The 21,821-nt window shown below is 39.0% G+C and overlaps 1 protein-coding gene across 4 annotated transcripts in view; it reads left to right on the top strand.

Moving 5' to 3' along the window:
* Window positions 1-21,821, top strand: part of KIAA1328 (KIAA1328 ortholog) — a 177,309-nt gene that overhangs the window by 118,630 nt on the left and 36,858 nt on the right. For all 4 annotated transcript variants that reach the window (XM_067315469.1, XM_067315470.1, XM_067315471.1 and 1 more), the window contains 2 exons: window positions 1,381-1,476; window positions 19,276-19,460. In XM_067315469.1, coding sequence (XP_067171570.1) covers window positions 1,381-1,476; window positions 19,276-19,460 — 281 coding nt within the window. The remainder of the gene's footprint in view (window positions 1-1,380; window positions 1,477-19,275; window positions 19,461-21,821) is intronic.

Raw genomic sequence — 21,821 nt, forward strand, 5'->3', positions numbered from 1 at the left:
TAGCTAGTTTTTTTTTTTGCTGAAAAATTGCATGTTTTACAGAGCTGTAGTGACTTTAAAAAAATGCTTTGAAAGGAAATCTTATCTGATCACTCTGAGAGCTCAAAGTATGTTTGTAATCTCTTTCCAGAGGTGCAAGTAAATGCACATTTGCCATGTTCTTTTCAAGAAAATCAACTAAAATACAATGTGTTTGCTCTTAAAAAAAAAAAAAAAAAAACTTTTTAGAAATAAATGTTTGATATTTGCGGGTGGATCTCTTAAACATCACAGTTCTGTTTCAGTTTTAGCTATAGGATAATTTTATGTACTACAGACAATAAACATTTGTTTAGCTAAGCTCAGATACCTTTTGATTCCTTGTCAGGAGGCTTTAACCTAGTTCATCTCTTACCATCATGACAATTAAAAACAAAAAACACAAAATGACAACAACAAAAATACACCTTCCAAAAGGAAAACTGTTTATTTTTGTCTGTCCTTCTGCATGGATGGAGTCCTGTTTAAGGTCCAGTATGAGCTGCTGAAAGTATTGTCACTGAATCACAAGTAAGAGATCTAACCATTTGCAAATATTGGCTATTAACTCTTCTATTTTAGCAAGAATATGAATCGATCCTTTTTTGGCCACAGTGTATCATAACTTCATTGTAATTCCCCACATTTACCTATTTAGCCTCAAGTGAGCATAGTATTTCAGCTGCTGTTTCTCTCCATGTGACATAGCTGCTCAGCTGTCAAAAAAAATGGTGCGTGTGTGGGGAAAGGGGCAGTTCAATGACTCCTACTGATGTAACCTCACCAGAATAGATGAGAATTGTAGAAATGGCAAAATATTCTTTCTTATTAATGGGTATGCATCTGGATGAGTCCTGGAAACAGGATTTTTATTCAGATGAAAAGGGAAAACTATTTTATTGCCTTCACAGGAGAAAAAGAAAGAAAAAGATGTTGTTATCCATTAAAACAGAGTATCATCTGTGGGCCCATAGTTTCAGGAGACAGACCCATCTCCTACATTTTATGCAGCTTTCATGACACCTTTGAGCTCTGGTGCTGCTGGAGCTGTAAGCTGAGCCAAACAGGAATGTTTGTTACTGGATACTGTGACCATGTACTCAAGGGAGCAGGTCTTTTGAAACCAGTAAATTAAATTCTTCTCATCTTTTTTGCTAATGGTAACCCTCAGAAGCAAGGCATTGTACATAAGTTACCTTTCCAAAAGACGAGTACTTTTGAAAACATGAGAACAGTTGTGAAAGCTTCTGCATTTAACATGATTAAATGCCCTGTTTCTGGCCACACAACTTACCATTTTGTGGTGAGTTCCCACTGTGATGATTTCACCAGCTGCAAAGCCAGTTAACTCTGCTTTTCCAGGTTGAGAGGCCAAGTACCTAGTTTGGAAGATGCTCCCATTGGTGAAGCACCAGGAGAACTTGGTCTGATGATGAATGGCACCGACATGGGACTAAGGTAATTTCTCTCTTCGCTCCCTAGTATTTCACAGTGTCGATATATGTTCTTGACTCTCAGTGCGTTATTGACTGCCCAGTCTATGTGTTTATGTTTGCTTTTTTCCCCCAGGAAAGATAAAATTCCTTGGCTCTTGGGTTTTGTGCATCAAGTGCTGAACTATTATTACTGAAGTTTGGGGAGTTTACTTCCTGTGGTGGCCTCCGGTTTTGTTTGGCATCTTGTAAGGATGCTGCCCTAGCTCAGTGCAAAGTGGAGTTTTCACAAAAACTAATATTCTGTTCTTGCTTATTATTTTTCATTTAAGATCAGAATGTTGCTTTAGTCTTCATTTGTATCTGAGGTAACAAATATATTGGCCTTTAACTCGTAGATAGAAACGATTACAAATAAGTTTCCAATGAAGTTTTGTTACAAGTCTTAGATGTAAAAAATTTTTACTGCTGGTAAGTTGCTTGTTTTTTTAAAAATGCTGTATTGCACCTGTGTTTAAGTGTAATCAAAGTAAACTACCACTGAAATAACTGGGAAATAACTGAGTTAAGCTAATATTTAGCTCTTTATCTCAATTTTGCATGCTATTTAAAACTCTTATATGAACATATTATAGTGTGGGGGTTTTTGTGGGTTTTTTTTGGTTATTATTATTACACCTTCTTGCATTTCCAGTTACCACTGAAAGAAGATGCTGGCATATTAGAAAAGCAACAAATGAAAAATGTGGATTATAGATGGTTTTTCTCTCTTTCTGGAAAAAGTTACAAATTCTTGTTCTGTGTTTTAACTGTATTGACTCAAGTATCCCATTTGGTGAACAAGAAGAGCAGTTGTCCTTTGAGTGGCCCCTTCCTTAAGGACAACAGAAGGCTTTAAAATAATAAGCTTTTCTCTCCACTTCTGATATGAGAATACTGGATGGAAGAACTGTTAATTTATTTATAAACTAAGGGTCAAGTGGTGCCTTTATTTTTCATTTTAACCTCGATTGATATTGATTTTTTGTTTGTTTGTTTTGTTTTGTTTTTGAGATCCCTCTTCACTGAAAAGGGAAAAGTCTTTCTCCAGGACAACACAAATTGTTAGCTTCCTTGGAATACTTGCTGCTTAACTAGGTGCTTTGCTGCTATGCAGTTCTGGCATATTCCTCACTGTATTCTGACATTTTTTGGTTTGTTTGTTTCATTTTCACACAGACTACAGTGATCAAAATGTGCACTAGCAAAGGAGATGTAGAGTCTTCATTCGTTTAACGTGCAGTAGCATTGAGCTCCTTAGAGGAAAAATGTAACCTAGAACATCTGTAGGGCTTTTTGGCGACAGTTTGCCAAAAACCTGCAAAAAACCTATGTAGCCTAGGAGGGAAAATGAAGAAAACCTGTGCCGTTTGCAAAATGAGAGTTCCAGATTTCAAAAGGTTCCCCACCATCTCTTCATTCCCCTGGTTAAACTTACTGTAATTTTTCAAAGTTAGTATGTGTTCGTGCAGTCCCAAGGTGCCGTGCCAGCTGGTTCCAAAGTTTGGCAGCAAAGCACTTGGAAGTTTTTTTCCTGTATGCTGCCTTCAGTTTTGCAAAGGTTACCAGATGAATGCTCCCTAAATAATTTACTCTAATGTAAGGCTGAAAGAGGCTAAGGAAGACAAGTCCATTTGTCTCTCTTATGCATTTGAATATGTAAGCAATGTTTTCTTCAGTATAGAGAGAGGGTGTGCAAGTGTGTGGCTAGGGCTGAGAAAGGGTGAAGGGATGGTAGGAGTATATCTTTTTTTGAGCAATCTTTCCCTCTTCCCCCCCCCCCCCCATATCGACCTTCTGAAGGGTTCTTGTTACAGCAGATGCTGTCAGAAGCATAGTGGAAAATCAACCCTCTCTGACTTCCAGTTCATACATGAGAGCTCCTCAAGCAAACCTCACAGTACGACACTTGATTTCAATCTTCAAATAAGCTAAACTTAGTTTAGAAATATCCTGGAGTTTTAAAGGAAATGGTGAAAGTCCTTTAAAATAGTAAACTTGCTGAAGTGAGATACTGGAATTTAGAAGTAAAATAAATAATATAATCAAGAACTGAAAAACATAGGGTTTTTTTATAATTAACAGCTCATTTTGAGTTAATTATCTACAATTACGAAAATCTAATTGCAATTTATTCTCTACTATCTGTGGGAAAAATTGTAGGCAAGGGAATGTGCATCACTGGCAGGCATAAATGCTATAGGATGGGTACAAATAATAGAGGAGCCCTTAATGAAAAACAAAAAGCAAATAGGAGTGTGCAGCTGTGCCAGGCTATTGAAAGGTAATTGTAGTCAGAAATGAGATATGTACTTTAAAAGGCATCTTGTCATCTCCTGTAGGGATTAATTTTTCCCTACTTGGAAAAAAAAAAAAAAATCCATGAGCAAATACGGAGCAGAGTTTGATCTTTGTTTCTGTTTTTGGTTGTAGTAAGCCGGTTTGTGAAAGGGAAACTTTTACCTGGGGGAATACTTCAAATCATAGCCAGCTTTGCCAGTGGATGCCTGTTTTGTTTCCTCTTCCTTGCGTCCCGTTATGGTTACTTTTTCATTGTCAAAATTAGCAGCTGCTGTCCATCTCGGCCCTTTTGGATTGTCCTTGTGTGAATTTGCAGCGCTGAATTTGTCGCTGCCCCGCTGGTTATGGTGGAAGAGGAGCTGGCTTGGGAAGGACGTGCTCCTTTGCGTGCAGCTGGGCCAGCGCTGGGGACGCGCGGAGGGGTAGGATCTTCAGGCGCAAGATCTCCGTCTCTCTAAGGTGCAGCAGTCAGAGCAGGTTTTATTGAGGAGGGTTTTCAGCAGCTTGGAGCGCTCCTCAGTGAGCCCACAGCAGATTTTCAGCAATGGAGAATAGTAGCTTGTACAATTAATGGCAAGGTGTCTGGTTGTCTGTATAATTTCTTTTCAAGCCTTCCCCACTGTGCAAGATGCTTTAAAATATTCAAAATAAAAACATAACCTGATGCGTTTGTTTAGCATAAAATGGCCTTTTACAAAGCGCTTTCCGTCTCCCAGACGCAGATGCTTGGTACATGCTCAAGTACCCTCTCCATGCGTATTCAGTAGGATCAATACACCCGGCACCTGCTTTTGTGTGTGCTCCTGATGTCTGCATCTGGGAGAGGAATTTTAAAACAATCCACTCTTCTCTCCTTTATTTAATCTTGCCTTTGAATCTGAATGCTGTGTATCATGGAAATAAGACCTATTTAATAGCACCGGCTAGAGAAGATATAGTTTGCAGCTTTACAAGTACCCTTCCCTGGATAGAGCTATGTGCCTAAATCTTAGTCTGTAGAGCTCCCTGCTTATCCAATTCTCAGGTTTCCTATACGGCTCTGCCGGTACAGCTTTTTACTGCCTTCTCTCTAACGTTCATTCCTTGGATTTCGCACAATACTGCCACTGCACCTCCACACTGACCTGTGCAAGGAATTGCTGGATACAAGAAGTAGCGAATGGGGTTTATTGTTATCTAGAGGCACTCTTTCAATCTATACTACCCATTTAAAGGATTTCTTTCCTAGAATAGTAAAGATTTTCAGGTGTAATTTGCCACCTTTCGTTTAATTGAAAGCTTTTTATGCTTGTGTGCTTCATTCTGTATCACCAGTTTGTATTTTTTCCTGCTTATATTTTTACTTAGTTGAAAATATCAAACACAGAATTTGATAGTACTTTCCCTCTATTTGAATGTTCATTGCTATGCTGATAGTTCCAGGAGGGAATGCTATCAGGAGTCTTTTAGAAGATTTTATGTTTATGGTGTAACTCTTTTTATTATCTTGTAAGAGAAGGTGACAATTATCTTTTGCTTCTTGTTCAACACTTTGTTATACACATGGGTTTTTTTGAGGCTTGTTAGGCATATAGACATCTTTCTGTGGTGGTGTGGAAGCATACTTCTGCTTTTGTGTCCAAATATTCAACACAAATATAAATGCAGAAGAATGCAGCCTTGCAGCTCCCCCTGCTGTTCCAGGCACATGCTGTTTCTTTCACACAATCTCCACCCCCCCCCCCCTTATAGTTTTAAAATATAATAAAAATCACATGCAGTCTCACAGTTCTGCCACCTTGGACCTCGCTTGCACTGTCCCTGCTCTTCCAGAGTCTGAAGGAAAACAGTGTTCACAAGTCAGTGGCAATGGCAGCACCCCTTTTGTTCCATTTTTGGAGTATTTTTGTCAGTTCTTCTCAGTGGGGGCACGCATCACCTCCTGCCATCCACATCCCAAGCCTCTGGAGCAGAAACCATCACCAGGGGCAGAATTTGCTTTTTGTCTGAGACCTCCCAAAGTTCAGTTCCTCTGCGAGTTCTCCTTGGTCTCTAGAGGTGTGTCTACTAACCTTATGTAGTGTTCAGGCAACTTTTATGAATTTATTGAATACAGTTTGCTGGGATTTTTTTTTTCCATCTCTTCACTGTTTTGAAGTTTGGCAGACTGGCACATTAAAATGGACTGGAATCAACTGTGTTTTGCAAATGGCTCATAAAATCTGTATATCTGGAAACTGCTTACCCACTTGTTAGTGTTCCTTTTAACACCCAAGTTCCTTTTCTGTGCCAGAGTATTTTATGTTGAAGTTTGTATCATTTTTAGATGGGATATTTGCAGAGCGAACACTTGTTTGGCCAGTAAAAAAGTGCTTACAGATCTGCCAAAAGTGCAAATGCGGAATTAGTTGCAGATAGGAATTTTTCTTTTGCTCATGGAGTAGTCTGGATATATATAGCCGCAGCATCTCTCCAACAGATGGCTGCTGTAGTCTATTGTGACATAACAGGAGAGTATATGCAGAATTAGATATACATTTTTGCTTCATTAGTGCCACATGCAGACTCTGAAGGTAGTAGGTTTTCGTGTTCAGGATGAAGGATTTTGTTCCGACATGATAACTAAAACCTTGTTGCTAGATGGGAGGGGAGGAGGGAATTAGATTTTTTTTTTTTTTAAGGTGTATGGGGAATTATATATTTTTAAGGCAGATAGTGATCCTTGTTGGAGTGGAGAGTGAGGAGTTCATTTCCCCTGACCTGGTTGCTTCACTAATCTCATTTTCAGGCTTACTTTAAACTGTGAGAGGGTGTTGAAGCGGTCTGTCTTTCATTTACCTGAATTATGCTGATTCTGTTCCCATGATGACATATGCCACAAACAGCAGTGTTACACCATTACCATTACAGTCCAAAGTAACCTTGAACATGAAGCCTATTGACAGACTTTAGGCATAAGGTCTAAGTGGAAGCTGCCATAAGTAGTTTTAATAGACAGATGGAGCTAAATTGTAGGTGAGGTCTCCAAAAAGCATGGGAATTCTGGTGTTAGAAACACTTCTAAGCAGAGGACTGAATCAATGGCAAGAAGCTCACTAAAACTTGAGTGCTTTGATATTTTCGCAAAACTTGCATTTCCTGCAAGTCTTCTGCATGGGTATAATTCTGTTATATCATGCATCACAACTGAAAATGCTCGGAGATTTTTTTCCTTGAAATATTTAAAATTCATGCATCTCCTGAAGGAGTTTGTTCCTTGCCAACACTTGCAGACAGTGAGAGACATTTTTGCAAGTCATTTGCAGATGCCTCCTTTACAGGAGTAGACACTGTTAGTTTACTGCCTGAATTGAATTTTGAAAACCTGAATTCTATTTTTATAAATTGGAGTGGATTACTTTTTCAGACATATCACTTTGTTGTTTTTTATTTTTAAATATAATCTTGGATGAAGAGAAAATGATGTTTAATCTATATATTCGTATGTCCCAGAAACTTGTGAGTTGGAAAAGTCGAGAAAAATCTTCTGAAACAAAACGTTCTGGAAGGTAGTTTTAAATTAGGAGAATTTAAACCCACCCACACAACTTTCATGCCACTTAAAAGCTTATGTCAGAACCGATGGGGCAGGACTAAGAACAAAAGCCATTGGTATTACAAAGTTAAGAAATCCTCTGTACCCTGCTGTTCTGGCCATGATCACAGCTGCACTGAGCTAAACCCACTCCCCCACCCCTCTTGTGACCTTGGCTGCGCTTCAGCACACAGCGAATTGAAGCAAAAGGCAAACTATAGTAAATATTAGATTCTGTCACTTGCAGGTATTCAGACTACGTAAAAAGATAACGACACACGTGCTCTCTCTCGCTCTCTCTCTTGCTCCCACTTTCTCTGAAGTGGACTTTGTCCATTTGCAACGGAATTATTCTGACATAAAACTTTCCAGATTGTGCTGGTATATTGAACTGAACTCTGTGGCTTTGCCTGGGTGCTGAGGTTTTGCAGAACTAAGCGTTACGTTTGTAACAGTGCTAATTTTTGAGAGCCACACAGAGAAAATTTTAGATTCAGCCCGGCTGATTTGTTCTTTGCGCTGCTCCTGCGGTGAGGAGGATTGATTTTTGTGTTTCTTTTGATATTTGGCTTCCTTTCCTCTGGTACTCAATGCTTCAGGCCTTAATCCTTTAACCTTGAATCTGAGCATCAAGGCTTCAGGAGGGATCAGGCCTTTTGATGGAGAGAGTGCGTCCTTTGTTGTACCAAATGGTTGGGAGTGGTATAAAGCAGGACAGATCTCCAGACAGTATATATTTCTCTGTTGTGTTAGAAGACTATAAACATAGGATGGGTTTAGTGGGGATTATAAATAATCTAGAGGAAGGCGGGGTATTAGAGGCAATGGAAAAGAGTTAATGACTTTTTCTTTAACATTTCACCAATAACCAGTCTATCATGACAGATGTGTATTGGGTTGCCAAATGCTATAGTCTGATTTGGGTAACGGTTCAAAGCTCAGCGTGTCCTGGAAATGGCAATGTGGTCCCTGATGGAACAGGGGAAAAAAGCTTTTCAGCTTCTCAAAGGGCAGTATTTGTGGAAGCAGATGCTAGCTTGCCCTACCCAGCATAAAGAACAGTTCGGCAGGCAGCCGGGAGAGTTCGTACTGCCGGATTTTTATAGGATCATTAATTATATGTTTTAAGGCAGCTAAGCATGGCATTCCTAACTCGATGAATTCCATTATGAATGGCCTTTTCATATTCTTCATCTCATTATATTAAATGCATGTGACCTAAAGTTTAGCTAAAGTTATTGTTCGGGTTAACTTTCATTTAGTGGTTGCCCTAATTTTAGAAACAGTGTGATCTTTCGATTTTTATGGAGAGACAGGGTTTTTTAATGCGTGTTTTTGCAGCACTATTTTAGATAATTTCTTTTGGAACTAGGTATGAACCTTTGTGAGGTGGTGGGGAAGGGATTTAATCATTCCTTTATTTGCCCAAAGATTTCTCTACCCATATCCCTGAATGACAACATCCTGTTACACGGATTTGGCTATCATCTCTGCCAATAACTCTTAAGCCCTCTGCTCTGTTCCGTCTAGTCTTGCATATCTGACTGCCTCCATGACACACAATCCTGGTTGTTTTGCCTTCAGATCACTCCTAATCTGGCCAAAACAGAACTCCTTACTTTTTCTTCTGACTCTCTCTTCACTTCTGATTTTGATAACACCACATCCTCTCTGTCACTCAGGCTTGTAACCTCAGGGTCATTCTTCTCCTCCAGGCGTATCTGGAAGCTGCAATAGTTGTCAGCAGCCTTTCTGCTTTGCAGAAAAAGCATACCGTTATTGCGTCAATAGTTAAAACACTATCCCTTGTTCTGATCCTTCGTCTTGCACCTTGACTACTGTAAAATCTTCTCTGGCTGCTCAGTACTCATTCCCCTCCCTCAAAATAAGCTACCAAACTCAGTATTTTTGTTGTTTTTTCAGAACCTGTCACTGTTGCTTCTTTGAAACCCTACTTCAAAGCTTCTTGTCTACAGTATCAGTCTATAAGGCTCTGCAAAAATCTACACTGCTGTTTCTCATTTTATTTCTTCTGCCACTTCCTCTTCTCTGCTCCTTCAGTTATGTGAGACTTAACATTTTCTTGGGTGTTACCTGAACTTTTGGCCATCTACTCCTACCACATTCCCTAATTTTTTTTGACTTTTGGAACCACAGAGTCATTTCATGGTTTTACCTCTGGCTGTCTGTTTGTAACTAGGTCTTTCCTCTTTCACATCTTGCCTTTACAAGCCTCTTTTTTTGCAGAGTTTACACTTTTTTTCCTCCTCACCCCCAATCCTAATTTGATGAGTTTCTGATAGTAAGGAATGGTGCTCTCTAGCACTGTGATCTAATCCTTCTCTTTCCAGTGACCAAAAGGATGGTCTCTGCCCAGTGTGTCCCCCTAAAATCTGAATTGTACTCTAAAGACACTAGCGGTGGCCTAAGACGATTAGTATTATAATTTAACTGAAGTGACAAGTCAGCAGCTCTTCCGTGTAGAAAAGTTTACATTCTAACACACTGAAGAGTTTGAACCAAAACGATGTGCAAGTAACTTCAGCCTTCTGTCAGGCTTAGTGTCAGGCTTCATCTCTTTATGTAACTGTAGTCTCTTCTGTTTGATCAAAGTATAGTTAATCCTTTTATTTCCCTTTTTTTAACTTTGTGCTCCCATAATCTGCACCTACATCTTGCATGTTTTTCAGAAAGTAGCCTTTAAGAGAAGGGCTAAATTTATATAGCACCTGTATGTTCAGTAAGGCTGAGATGGTTAGGCAACACAAATATATGTGAGCCTCTAAAAGACACGTATCATAAGGCTGGAATGGCACTGGTGGTTGCTGTTTTGGACAGATATTTCCAAACAAATTTTAACAAACCTGTGCAAAGACAGACTTCCAAGGCCTAAGTTCGGTTCATTTCTTTTGACTGGTAAAATATAATTTACTTTTTATTTGCCAGCTGTTGCTATAACTAACAGGGCCAAAGACATTTGTGTCCAGCCTAACAAATGTGCATGATGTATTTGTAATGTTTAGGTTTTACAGGCAGGGAACCTGCGGCCCAGGGCCTGAACAGAACCCACAACTTCACACAGCCTCTGGCCATGATTTTTTCCTCCTTGCTTGATATTGGACATTAATGTGTGCTAATATACGTTTCACTAAATGGTTTTAAAAGAGCTACTTACCTTTTAGCAATGGAATAGTTCCTGTCTGATTTAAATTTTATTATGCCTTTTTTTCCCTGAATATAAGAACAGAAAAAAGTGTAACGTATTCCATAAACATCTTGATTGAGTCAGTATTTTGTGATGCTGTCATGTTCATGTAAAATCCTTGCATTGAAAGGAAATCTTTAGTGTGTTTTTGTGCGAGACACAGGCCAAGTTTTTTAGGGTTGTATGCCTTCAGTTATGCATCTATGTCTGTATTTAAATACTTACAATAAGTAGCTGATTTTTTCAGTCATAGCCATCAAGCACACTCTATGAAATAAATAACTGTAGTGGATTCAAGGCAATTGAAGTTGCCAAAAGTGAATTTTTTAATATTTACCAAGAGCTACCTTGTCAAATCTATATCTGCTGGGTATGGTAATCCACCAATCTGAGTAAACTTTGAAGTCTTACTTCTCTATTTACTTCTCTTTGGGCTATAAGAGATTTTTAAAAGCAGATCAATAAACAATCTCAATGTTTTCATTTTACTAAGCAATATAATAAAGATGAGTACTAGTGTAGTAGTAAATCATTAATATACTACTTAATCATAGAATGACTATGTCCCACAGATGTGATTTAATCATAAAAAAGGCTAGTGAAGTTCAAAGATGCATCAGGATGGGTGTTTCCAATAGAAATGGGATAGTCTATAATACCATTTTATAGTATCCTAGTGTGAAGACATTTGGGATGTCTTCATAGTATAGCTTCAAAGCATAGCATATAGCTATATAGCATAGAGTAAAGCATATAGCTGTAGAGTTTCCAGACAGCAGATTCGCTGGTCCCAAGATCTGTAAGACTGACAGACCTGTAACAATGAAGAACAATAATAATCTGTGCTTAAAGTGCTTAATTCAATCATCATGTGGTACAGATAAAGTAGAAAAAGGGGACAGATTTTCGATTGAAAAAGATGGGTCCTGTAAGTGTGCTCCCACGTTGGCTCAGTGGTAATGGTTCCTATTCACTAGAATACTCAGATTCAAGGACAGCTGATTGATAAGAAGAGCAAAGATAAAAATCCTAATTGTGTTTGTTACAGGATTTGATGAGTTTATGAAAGATTTTCCCTGCAACATGTTCCCTGTGATATCGGGAATAGTCAGTGAGCCAGGAGTTCACCTCAAGATTCTTAGGAGCTAGTGTATTTGCCCAGGTTGTTAATTTTCATTGCTATCAACATGAGAAGTTTTTAACTTTCTGTTCCTCCGTTTCCTCACTTAGAAACTGGGAATGATAATTTATCATGCCAGTATCCTGAAGGTTGAAAGTTAGCATCTATGAAGTGCCACTTGCTCAATGAACAGAAGCAGCTCTCAGCCAAACAGAAGTGATTTGGGATAAGGCACTAAGGCATTCATTTCTCTGAAGAGCATGTGATCCTTCTCCTGAAGGAGAGAGTTATGCAGTTTGATCTACTGGAGAAGTTTGGATTTAGTTCAAAAACTTTGTTTGTCCTAAACAGGGGTTTGCATCATTTCCTTGTGCTACTTTCACTAGTGACAGCCAGGCAGGCTTTTCAGATATACAGACACTGTTTTGAAGGATTGTTTTTATACCTATGACTTGACATTTACATGACTTTCTTTTGTGAAGGCTGACAGCACTGCTTGCTGCAACGACAGCTGCTCCGCTCTGCTCTATAAGAAAGGCCAAACACACAGTCACAGCATTTTGTCCTGCTAAAGCTTTGTCAGTCTGCTTTTTGTGGTCATTTCTGTGTGACTGCCTGAAAACCTTGATGTTAGATTTTTCTTTGGATTCAGAGGAAAAGAGAGAAAGTAATCAGAGCTCATTTCAACTGTTTATTAGGGAAACCCTTTAAGATATGTGGGAAAGGTGCTGGAGGGGAGTTGACATATAACTAACTTAAAGCAGAACGAGGACAGGGCTTCAAAGAAAAGACATGAATATAATTTTAGGCAGAATTTAACTTAGTACTTGTTACAAATGGACCTTTAACTGCATATATTAAGTGAAATAGTGACTTCATTGAAGATAAAGGCAATATTTTGATTGATTCAGTGAGGCCAGGGTTTCACCTATGGCTCATATGATCTAATAGGTCATTGCTAATTAAGGGCGTACGTAGCCTCAGTTCTCACTGCTGGAATTAAATACTCTGAGCACCAGTCATTAAGGGAATGGGGAAGGAACTGGTCTCTCTGAAAGAGTGGTCTGGAGAAGCTGTGCTATGGATACCCTGGTAGAGCATGATATATGAAAAAGCTTTTAGCATCGTTGCCAGTATAACTCCTCCAAGATGAGAGAGAAGTGAAAGAAATGCAGCAGATCCAAGAGAGACAGTTCAACAGAAAGAAACAACAGAGTGAACATATCAGGTCAGAGAAACCTGATACAGCCATATGTGTTACTGAATTAGGGGATGGTGAGCCTGAAGAAGATTGTAAGAGCTGAAAGCTCTACATCACTCCCCAGCAATATATTGTGTGCACATTGACAAGTAGATTGTAGGCAATCACTGTCTACATATGATTTTCTGTAAGGAAAAAAATCCCTTCATTACAAGCAGGTTTGATAATATTTTTATTTCAGTTATAAAAGTCTCATTGTCTACTGAGATGTTCCCCATCTGTCCCTGCCCTCCTACCTTTTACCTAGAAAAATACATGAGAAAGGAGATGAGCTCTGTCCTGAAGATCTCAAAACTATAGATGAACATGCTCTCTAGAAAGGAAAGCAGCTGTCTCTTATTAACATGCACTGGATTCCACCAGTGTCATTAACATGCTGATGCATCTAACATAAGCCTCAAAATGCCAGGTTTCATAATTGGGCCACGAAATCTCACTCTAGGCTTGAATATGGCCTTCAAGGTCTGTATTAGAATAGGATGTTTTTCCTGCTTTTTAAAGGAGGGAAAAAATATTAAGCTTAGTTTTCTTCTTTTTTTCAAGCACTCTTTGTTTCTATATTAAAAAGGCTTTCAATTTTTAATAGTGTGTTTTGAAGGCTGTTAATCTGCTGACACGAACAAATTGCTTTTGTCGTGAGGAATGCAAGGGTGATTGTGTTCGGTGATGGGAGATGGCCCTGAACTTCATTCCATGCATTTCTTTTTCACCTGCAACACTCTACCTCTGTTACAGCAGGATGGCTGAGTAGAGCTGGGTTGTGCACCCCCATAACAGGCCTACAAAAGCAGCAGTGAGTGGACCAGTTTCCCTCCTCTTCCATGCATTGCTCTGGCTTTTATATCGATGTGTTTCTCCCCTGCTCTTCTTGAAAGAAGGGGCAGGATGTGTTGCCTCAGAGGAGGATTCCAGGTTGTGGGTGAAGATGCACTAAGGAGGGCCTTCTACTGTACCTCTGTTGTCAAGGTTTTCCTCACAATTAGCTTTAAGCAGATCCAGTGTGGAGTATGCACTACATTTAGGTGTCTCCTTTTGTTGGTGAGTTGAGCGGTTGGAAGCTGTTATGGTTCTCTTCCACGTTTGTTCACCTGCTGTCCCAGGGCCCAGGTTCTTTACTGGATCATCTTCTCATCTTCTCTTTGCTTCTGTTCCCAGGTTTGGATGAGGGTATTCACATTTCCCTACCTGATGAGTTCTCAGAAAAAAACACTTGAAAACTCTGAGGCATTTAGATATTTTGGAAGTAGAGGATTACATGGATTAGAGTTACACCTGATAGGGCGTACACCTGAGAAGGCCTGAGGAGAGGAGTGTTTGCACAGGAGACCAATGAAGTTGCTTCCTACAGCCACTCATCCAAACTCTACAGATCTTCTTTTCTCCCTGTGTGTACTTTTTTAATTGCTCCACCAGAACTGTGGACATTAGTCAACTGCACAGACAGTCCCACTTTGGAACTGGTAGTGTTCAAAGGTGTGGTTTGGTAACTTGGTTTAAACTAACCTAAACTTGGACCCCTATTGGAAGGGAAGATCCTATTATGTATCTATACTTCCTCCTTTGTTCCAGCACTTGTGATACTGCTGCTTTACACTGAGCTGGGTCTGAAAACTGATCTGGCTTAAAACTCTCCCAGCCAAAAAGAGGAGGAAAAAAAAAAAAAAGTAGTTTTCAGCCATCTTGTCAAACCGCACCTGAAATGGCAATAGGGGTTCCAGCTACAAAAACATATTGCTTAGGTTGCCTACTTATCACCAGTTTTGCATCATTGAATGTTATGCATTCTTGGCCTGATATAATTGCAGCAGATTGCACACATGAACTGTTAATTATTTTATTTTTAAAACAGAAATTGCAAAACAGGAAAATAGCATTCCAACATGTTTGCTTTTGGAGCTAACCTCTCAAGGCAATCTGTTAGTTTGATAATGGTAAAACTCTCAAGCCCTTGTCTCAACAGGGTGCAGTAGGGTACCATTAAGACAGCCATCTGTTGAACATATATACTGAAGGCATGAATTGCCTCGCATTTTAGGTTTCTGACTAGTTGTAATGTAGTCGTGTTCTCTGGATACCACTGATCTGCACTGAAAAATGCATGGAAAGATCAGAGTTCAGTGAAAGGTGAGGATCCGAGTTTAGAATCAATGACTGGGAGCACTAGGTATGGAGTAGGAAAGAGATTAAACCTTTTAGGTATACGCATGTTGATAGTAAACACTGCTGTGTGGCAAGAGTTTTAACTGCTTGAGTAGCTTAGCACATCAATAGATCTGTAAAACTCCATTTGCAGACCAAGGCTACCATTATGTTGGATTGATTCATCATGATGAGCAGATAAAGCAAGTTAAATTCTATCAGAGCTTTCCTGCATTAATTTAAAAATGAGTTTAGTTGGCTCTAAATGGACATTTGTTTTAGTATCTTGAAGAACTGACTTTCCTCTCTTAAAGCAGAATAATGTATCTATATGGTGCCCTAACTTGAACAGTACATAAAGATTAGTAAATAAGACCACATTAAAAATACTTATAATGTAAGTAACATGGGTCCCAATAGCCTTTCTAATGTCCATTAATGCTTATTCTGAGGATCAGAGCTCATTTTACTGAGCCATTTAGTCAAACCGTGTGATTATTTAGAAAGTTAATTCATGCATACTAAAATCTAGCTTAAGTAATGCAGAGGGTAGGAGGTAAAACTCTATGGAGACGATAGTCCTTTTTGTTATTTAATGATCAGCCATAATTAACTTGCAAATTTGAAATAATTAGAACAAATTAAAGGTATTTAACTTTGCCTCCCTAAAGAAAAATTCAAATTGCACCAAATGCAGCTTTAAATTATTCAAGTCTCAGAGGTCTGTGCTGGGTTTTTTTACAATGCCTTTTCTATGATGAGAATACCAATCTGCTTTTTGTCAGAAAGCATCCTATCAAGTAATTGTTCTTTGTGTCTAATAAATGACAGCTATTCTTCTCTGTAAAAGTATTTCAGTCTCTGAAGACTACACCAGCATTTCCATGGCATTTTAATTCAATAAAACAAAAGGTTAATGTTTTTCTACTTTTTAAGGAATGCAAATACTAGCAGTATTCTGTGGGTCCTGAATGACATTTAAAATTTGCCATTCAAGCTCAGCAGGGATATCGCGATATGAGGCATAGACAAAATGGCAAAATGTTCAAGGTGTGTTTTCCTTTGTTGCTGAAATATTTCAATATTCATAAGGAGGCAGTGATGCTGAGGCTTGCTTCTTTTCTGATGATACTACCTTGCCACTCCTGCCTTAGTGTGTAGATTAGGTAGGTTTTTAAGGTCTTTATTTAGCCTGTCTTCTCTGTTATGTAGTTCCAGGGAATATTATGAAAATTCATCGGATAACATAATGTCCTGCAGGACGTCCTATTAACCAAGCTATGTTTGAGTGATATGATGGATGGCTGAATTTGAAAATATAGAAGGACCTGTCTGATCTCTTAGTCTCTCTACCTGATCCCTTTGGACCGTATGTTAGTTTTAAATTTCCCAGACTGCAATAGTCACGTCTTTGGTTTTACTCATTATTCCATAGATGAATAAGTTTGTTCTGAAATAGCTTTTTCCTCATGTTTTCTTTGCTTAATTTTGGCACATTGATAATTATTGACTTTCTTCCCTTTTTTTTTGTAAATCTCTACATTATCCTTTTTCCTCTGTTTTGTACACATCTCAGATTAAGTGTTTGTCATTTTTCAGTTTGATTCTTTATCCTTACTTGAGCAAAACTTTACAGTGAGCTTTCCTTGATTAAATACTGAAGAACCAGGCTCTAATTCATTGTTTAGTGAGCTATAAATGCCACATACACTTGCTTGTGTTATTTCCTCATAAATTAGCTCCTCTAACTTCCTCTTCATGTCTGTTTCTCTTTGAATTCCCTCTGGCATAGCGTTATCTAAACCACAACTCAGTATTCTGGAGGTAACCTCACCATCTAAAAGGTATCATAGTGAACCAGTGGAGTAAACGCTGCCTCCTCCTCCTCTACAAGACAAAGGTCACTGTCTTCACAGAAGATCTGTAGGTTGTAATTAAATGTACTTTAAAGACTCAGAAAGCATCTAAATAATGACTACCTCAAAATCTTTACATGCTGTTAATCATCCAGAAACAGAAGAATAAAATATCGAGTCCTGCATTATCATAGAAATCTGGTCAACTGGTATATCTTTAAGCCTCTTTAATCGGTTGTTAGTGTTCAAACCCACCTCTTGCTATTCTCTGGGTTTCAGGAATTAGTAGGTTAATTTCATATAATTCAAATAAGTTACTAATTTTGTCCACCATAAATTTTAATAGCACTTTGCAGTATTATTAGCAGCCATGCAGTCTGAAGCTCTAAAGTAAACGGTGGTTATTCAGAGAAGTTTTATCCAACACTTCAGCCAGTTATTACAGGTCATGAGCCATTATATAAATGTTCTGCATTAATAATACAGGAGTAATACTAATTGTCAAAGAGGCGCAGTGGGCCCTATTAAACAATGACTTATACAGCACATTGATTTGAAACTTTTAATTCAGCTATCATTTTCTGATAGGAAGATCAGATATCTGCTTTTTTCAGATGTACGGTAACTTCAGTAGTGTAATGTTTTATGTAAAAGATATTTACATCTTTATTTTGTGAATCAGTCTCCATAAAACTATATCCCAAATAATGTAAACATGTTAGTGCTCTTTGCATTGCCCATGTAAAATTGGTACTTACACAGAAAAAAAGATTTGCGTACTCTTGCATTAACTTAAGAAAGCTGTGTGTTACTCCCATGCTTGCAAGTAGAGCAGTAAAACTTGATGAAGTGTATTCCTTCCATGTGGATCATCCCAATTATATATATGTATATATGTATGTATATGTGTATATATTTACTGCATAGCAATTATAGGGCTAATGACGCATGCTTGTTGGACATCCTCATTTAAAGCAGCAGTCTTTCCCTGAGAGCAGAATGTGGAAGTAGTAGGTTGTCCTAGCAGTCAAAGTTGTAAGGGAAGTGTATGTTGATAAGGCAACAGAAGTAGTTACATTCTTCCTGTGTGCATCTGTGGGCTGTAGCATCTGTGAGATCCCAACACTTCTGAAGCTTTTGTGTAATTTGTACTGCGGTTTACTGAGAGAAAGATGATCTCTGTAACCTCCTGTCTTCCTAACCTTTTCTGAGATTGCATTGTGTCTGCAGTGACTACAGTCATGCTTGCTCCACATCAACAAATTTGCATCTTGGCTTTATCTGTGCAGGGTGTTTAAGATCATGCCTAGCCTTGCAGGAGCTGTGTTCTAACTGGTCCACATTCTCCATTGCTCTTTTGGTTAACTGTCTCTTTTTTTACTCTTTCCAAACTGTCACACTTGCTGCACTACATACTCTCTCACCAATTTCTTGGTGCATTCTCTGTCCCATTTTCATGTGCCTCTGTTTCTTTATCCCCTTCCCTTTCCCCAGTGCATCTGCTTCCCTTTTGCAAACCATGACTCCAGTTCTCTTCCCACAAATTCTTCTCTGCTTCCCCTCTTTCCTACAAAAGTGAGCATTTCTTTTAAATTACTATTTTTTCCAACCTTGCTTCTCCATGCTGGACAAAGTACTTTCTGTGTCTTGATCCCACTTGCCGTCTCCCAACCACTCAGGAAATCCAGGACCTAATGCTTTAGGCAATACTTCAGCTATCACGAGACTCCAGATATAATTGGCAAAATGTTGCCACTGTCTGCATGGATACGTTTACTGGAGCGAGGGGGGGTTTGGAGCATTGTGACATGGAAACAAGACACTCTTGCCAGGGAGCGGGATCGAGGAAAGCAGTCCTCGCCAATACCTCTTTGCAAGGTGTCCACCTGTCTCCTGTTTCCAGATCCTTGCAACCCTTGTTATTCTCGATTGTTTCTGGAAGCTCTTGCCTATGTGGGTCTTGCTTTTTGAGTGCAAGTGCTCCTTTCACAGACAACGTCAATGGCAGCAATGAGTCAGGCAGCAGAACTGAGACCCTTGTGTGCAAAACACCTCTAAATTTTAGTAATAGGAAACTGAATCATCATTCCTTTCTCTCCTTAGTTAAGCTCCTATTAACTAAGATTTCTTTAGTGTGGCCCACAACATGTATCGCCAGATAACCTGTACACTAACTGTCTTAACTAATCATCAGAGAGGTAAATTCTGCTTCAGTCTCCCTCTATAAACTTACATATGTATGATCCAAAATGTCATTTGATGTACACTTTCAAACGTTTAGCAAAGCTGCAGTGAAAGGGCAACTGTGAAGTGCCTCATGTAATAGTGTGCAACCTTTCTTTCCTCCCAGTTTGCCGGTGTTGAAATGTGAAGATTACTTTCCCAGAACACCACCAGTGAGCAAAGCCTCCAAACCACCAGGGAGCAGTGGCGAGAGCCGTTCGAGGAAGAAAACGGTTGGTTTTAGTGCAAATGTGGAAGATGGGCAAACCCTTCTGATGCAGGCCAAGAGGGAAGCCAGCAGGTCAAGGAAAGGTGAGGTGAAGCATACTGTATTGCAGCTCTGTGAGCATGCTGATGGCATTTAGAAGCTATACATATGTGTTCAGGAGTGGATAAGCAAAATGCATGATTAAAGGAAGAGGACTGCAAGTTACTTAAAACAACCCAAGAGGAGGTAGCTACGTTTAAAGTAATAGCGTAGAAAACCTTGTAAATAACAAGTGATCCTCGTGGTTGGTGTTCCTGATGGAAGGGGAAAAAATAGCCCTTTAATCTCAAAAAGCTACTTCAACGATTTTTTGCTTTCCCAGCAAGCAGAGAATAAGTGCAGTGGGGCTTGTTCTTGAAATGTAATCTTCTTCACATTCTTTTCCTCCCCAAGTAATGGCTCTACCATTACAACCTGATATTTTGCCACATAGGGATATCTGTACAACTAGAATCTATCCTTCCCTTAGCTCCGCACCTCTACTGAAGGAGCAGAGGAAGCAGCCTTTCTTAGGAAGAGAAAGGGTTGGGAACAAAAGCAGCTTGAATGTTTCACTGCCGAGCCTTGAACATAATCCATGGTTCAATTATGAGCTAGCTTGCTTTTTTTTTTTTTTTTAACTTGTCAGCCAGTTTGCTGTATATGTCAGCATAAAAATAAAGAAAATGGCAAAATGAGAAGAAATGTGGTGCACTTCTCAAAGGAACAAATAACTTGTGTTATTGGTTAAGACCGTACCAACATTAAAAAACAGTCCCTGTGAAGAAACTTTCAAAAGGGTATCATCAGCCTGGACCCAAACAGTGGCTGAGGTTAATCTCTTCCAAGGAACAGCTACAAAAGTTGGAAGCCTGTAAAGGGCTTGTGTCCAAAAAAATCAATTTCTAATTTGAAACAAAATCATTTTTGACTAACAGGGGTTCAGGACCCATTACTTTTGCTGTATAGTCTGCTGACATTTCACACTTTCTGTTGTGCACAATGAATCCTAATAGTCATTTTATAACATTGCTACACCAATCAATTTAAGCAAGAGAAAGCCGTTACAATTCTGCAAAGTTTCAGGGGCAATTTTCACTGATGGTTTTCTTTTATGTTTTTTTCAGCTATCATTATTTTTTTCTTCTCTTTTCCTCTTCCTTCTCCCCCCTCCTTCTCAATACTGTAGTGATGAAATTGAGATTTTTCACAGTTGTTGGATGATGGGTTTTGTTCCTTGGATAGGGATAGTCCCCAAAATAGTAATTTATTTTCCACAGATTTAGAAAAAAAAAATCAAACCTGGCCTCTCCTTCATTCATTCATTTCATTTCAGTACTTAGAAGAAGTTACAAGCTGCTCCTGGCTATTACACAAAGCAACCAAGCTGCCCCTATGCTGATCAAGTGATTGCAGTGGTCAGCATGATGTCTGAAGAACATGGATATCTTTTACAAATACTTATTGGGATTGCTAACTTTGAAGACATAGAGCTGCATGGCAAAATTTAACTTATAAACATTGGCACTTGCTGTGATACCAGATAAAGTTCAGAGAAATGCCTTCAAGCTGTGGAACAACCTCAGGTCTATTACTGATTTGAATGGCTTGTTTATCACAAGGCAAATTACCTAGCGCTAATCACTGGAGTTGAAGTCTTCTGTATTTAGTACCTTTTTAATTGGTTTCCCTCTGTTGTATGTTTGAACTCCTTTAACAGGTATACACACGTACTTGTAAAGCGTTTTTTCCATCTTTGAGGATCACCAGGGCACAATGTCAAGTTTCTTAATTCTAGTTAGCTCTGGACATTTTTTGTCTCTGTCTTTATTTCTGCTAGATCGTACCGTCTGTTGCTGAACTGGGATTGCTGCTTCAGAATTTATTCTTTTGTTAGGAAGCAATTATGTAGCTTCTAGCAAAAATAAAACCAGGAATACAAACACTGTTTTCTTTGGTGATCCCTATAAAATAGTGGGATTTGCCTTATTGCATCCAAGGACTGGGCCATCAAGCCTAAAAGTCTGTCTCAGACAGTGGTCAGTACCTGTTGTGTCAATAGAAACAGATCTCTGTACTGCAGTGCATTTAACTGAGCTCTAGCTAAGCCATGCAGTGTGGGGAAAGGGAATGAAGTCAACAAGATGACATCTTGGGACATGAAACTTGATGCTACTTAGCTATGTACTTTCACGTGGCCTTTCTGATCACAAAGCGGCAGTGTCTGGCTACGTGTGCATAGAAACATATCCGCTGAAAACTTTTTAATGGTCATATTTTATTACTAGTGTTGAAAAAGTTCGTTTTTCTCATGACTTTGGTCTGTCTTGTCTATTTAAATTGTGAATGTATTAGGATGCGGACTATCTCCCAGCACATGTTAGTGCAGTGCCAGTTCTGATGTGGGCCTTTGGCTCTGTCACAAT

The sequence above is a fragment of the Apteryx mantelli genome, chromosome Z (assembly GCF_036417845.1).
Source record: "Apteryx mantelli isolate bAptMan1 chromosome Z, bAptMan1.hap1, whole genome shotgun sequence".
NCBI classification, from domain to species: domain Eukaryota; kingdom Metazoa; phylum Chordata; class Aves; order Apterygiformes; family Apterygidae; genus Apteryx; species Apteryx mantelli.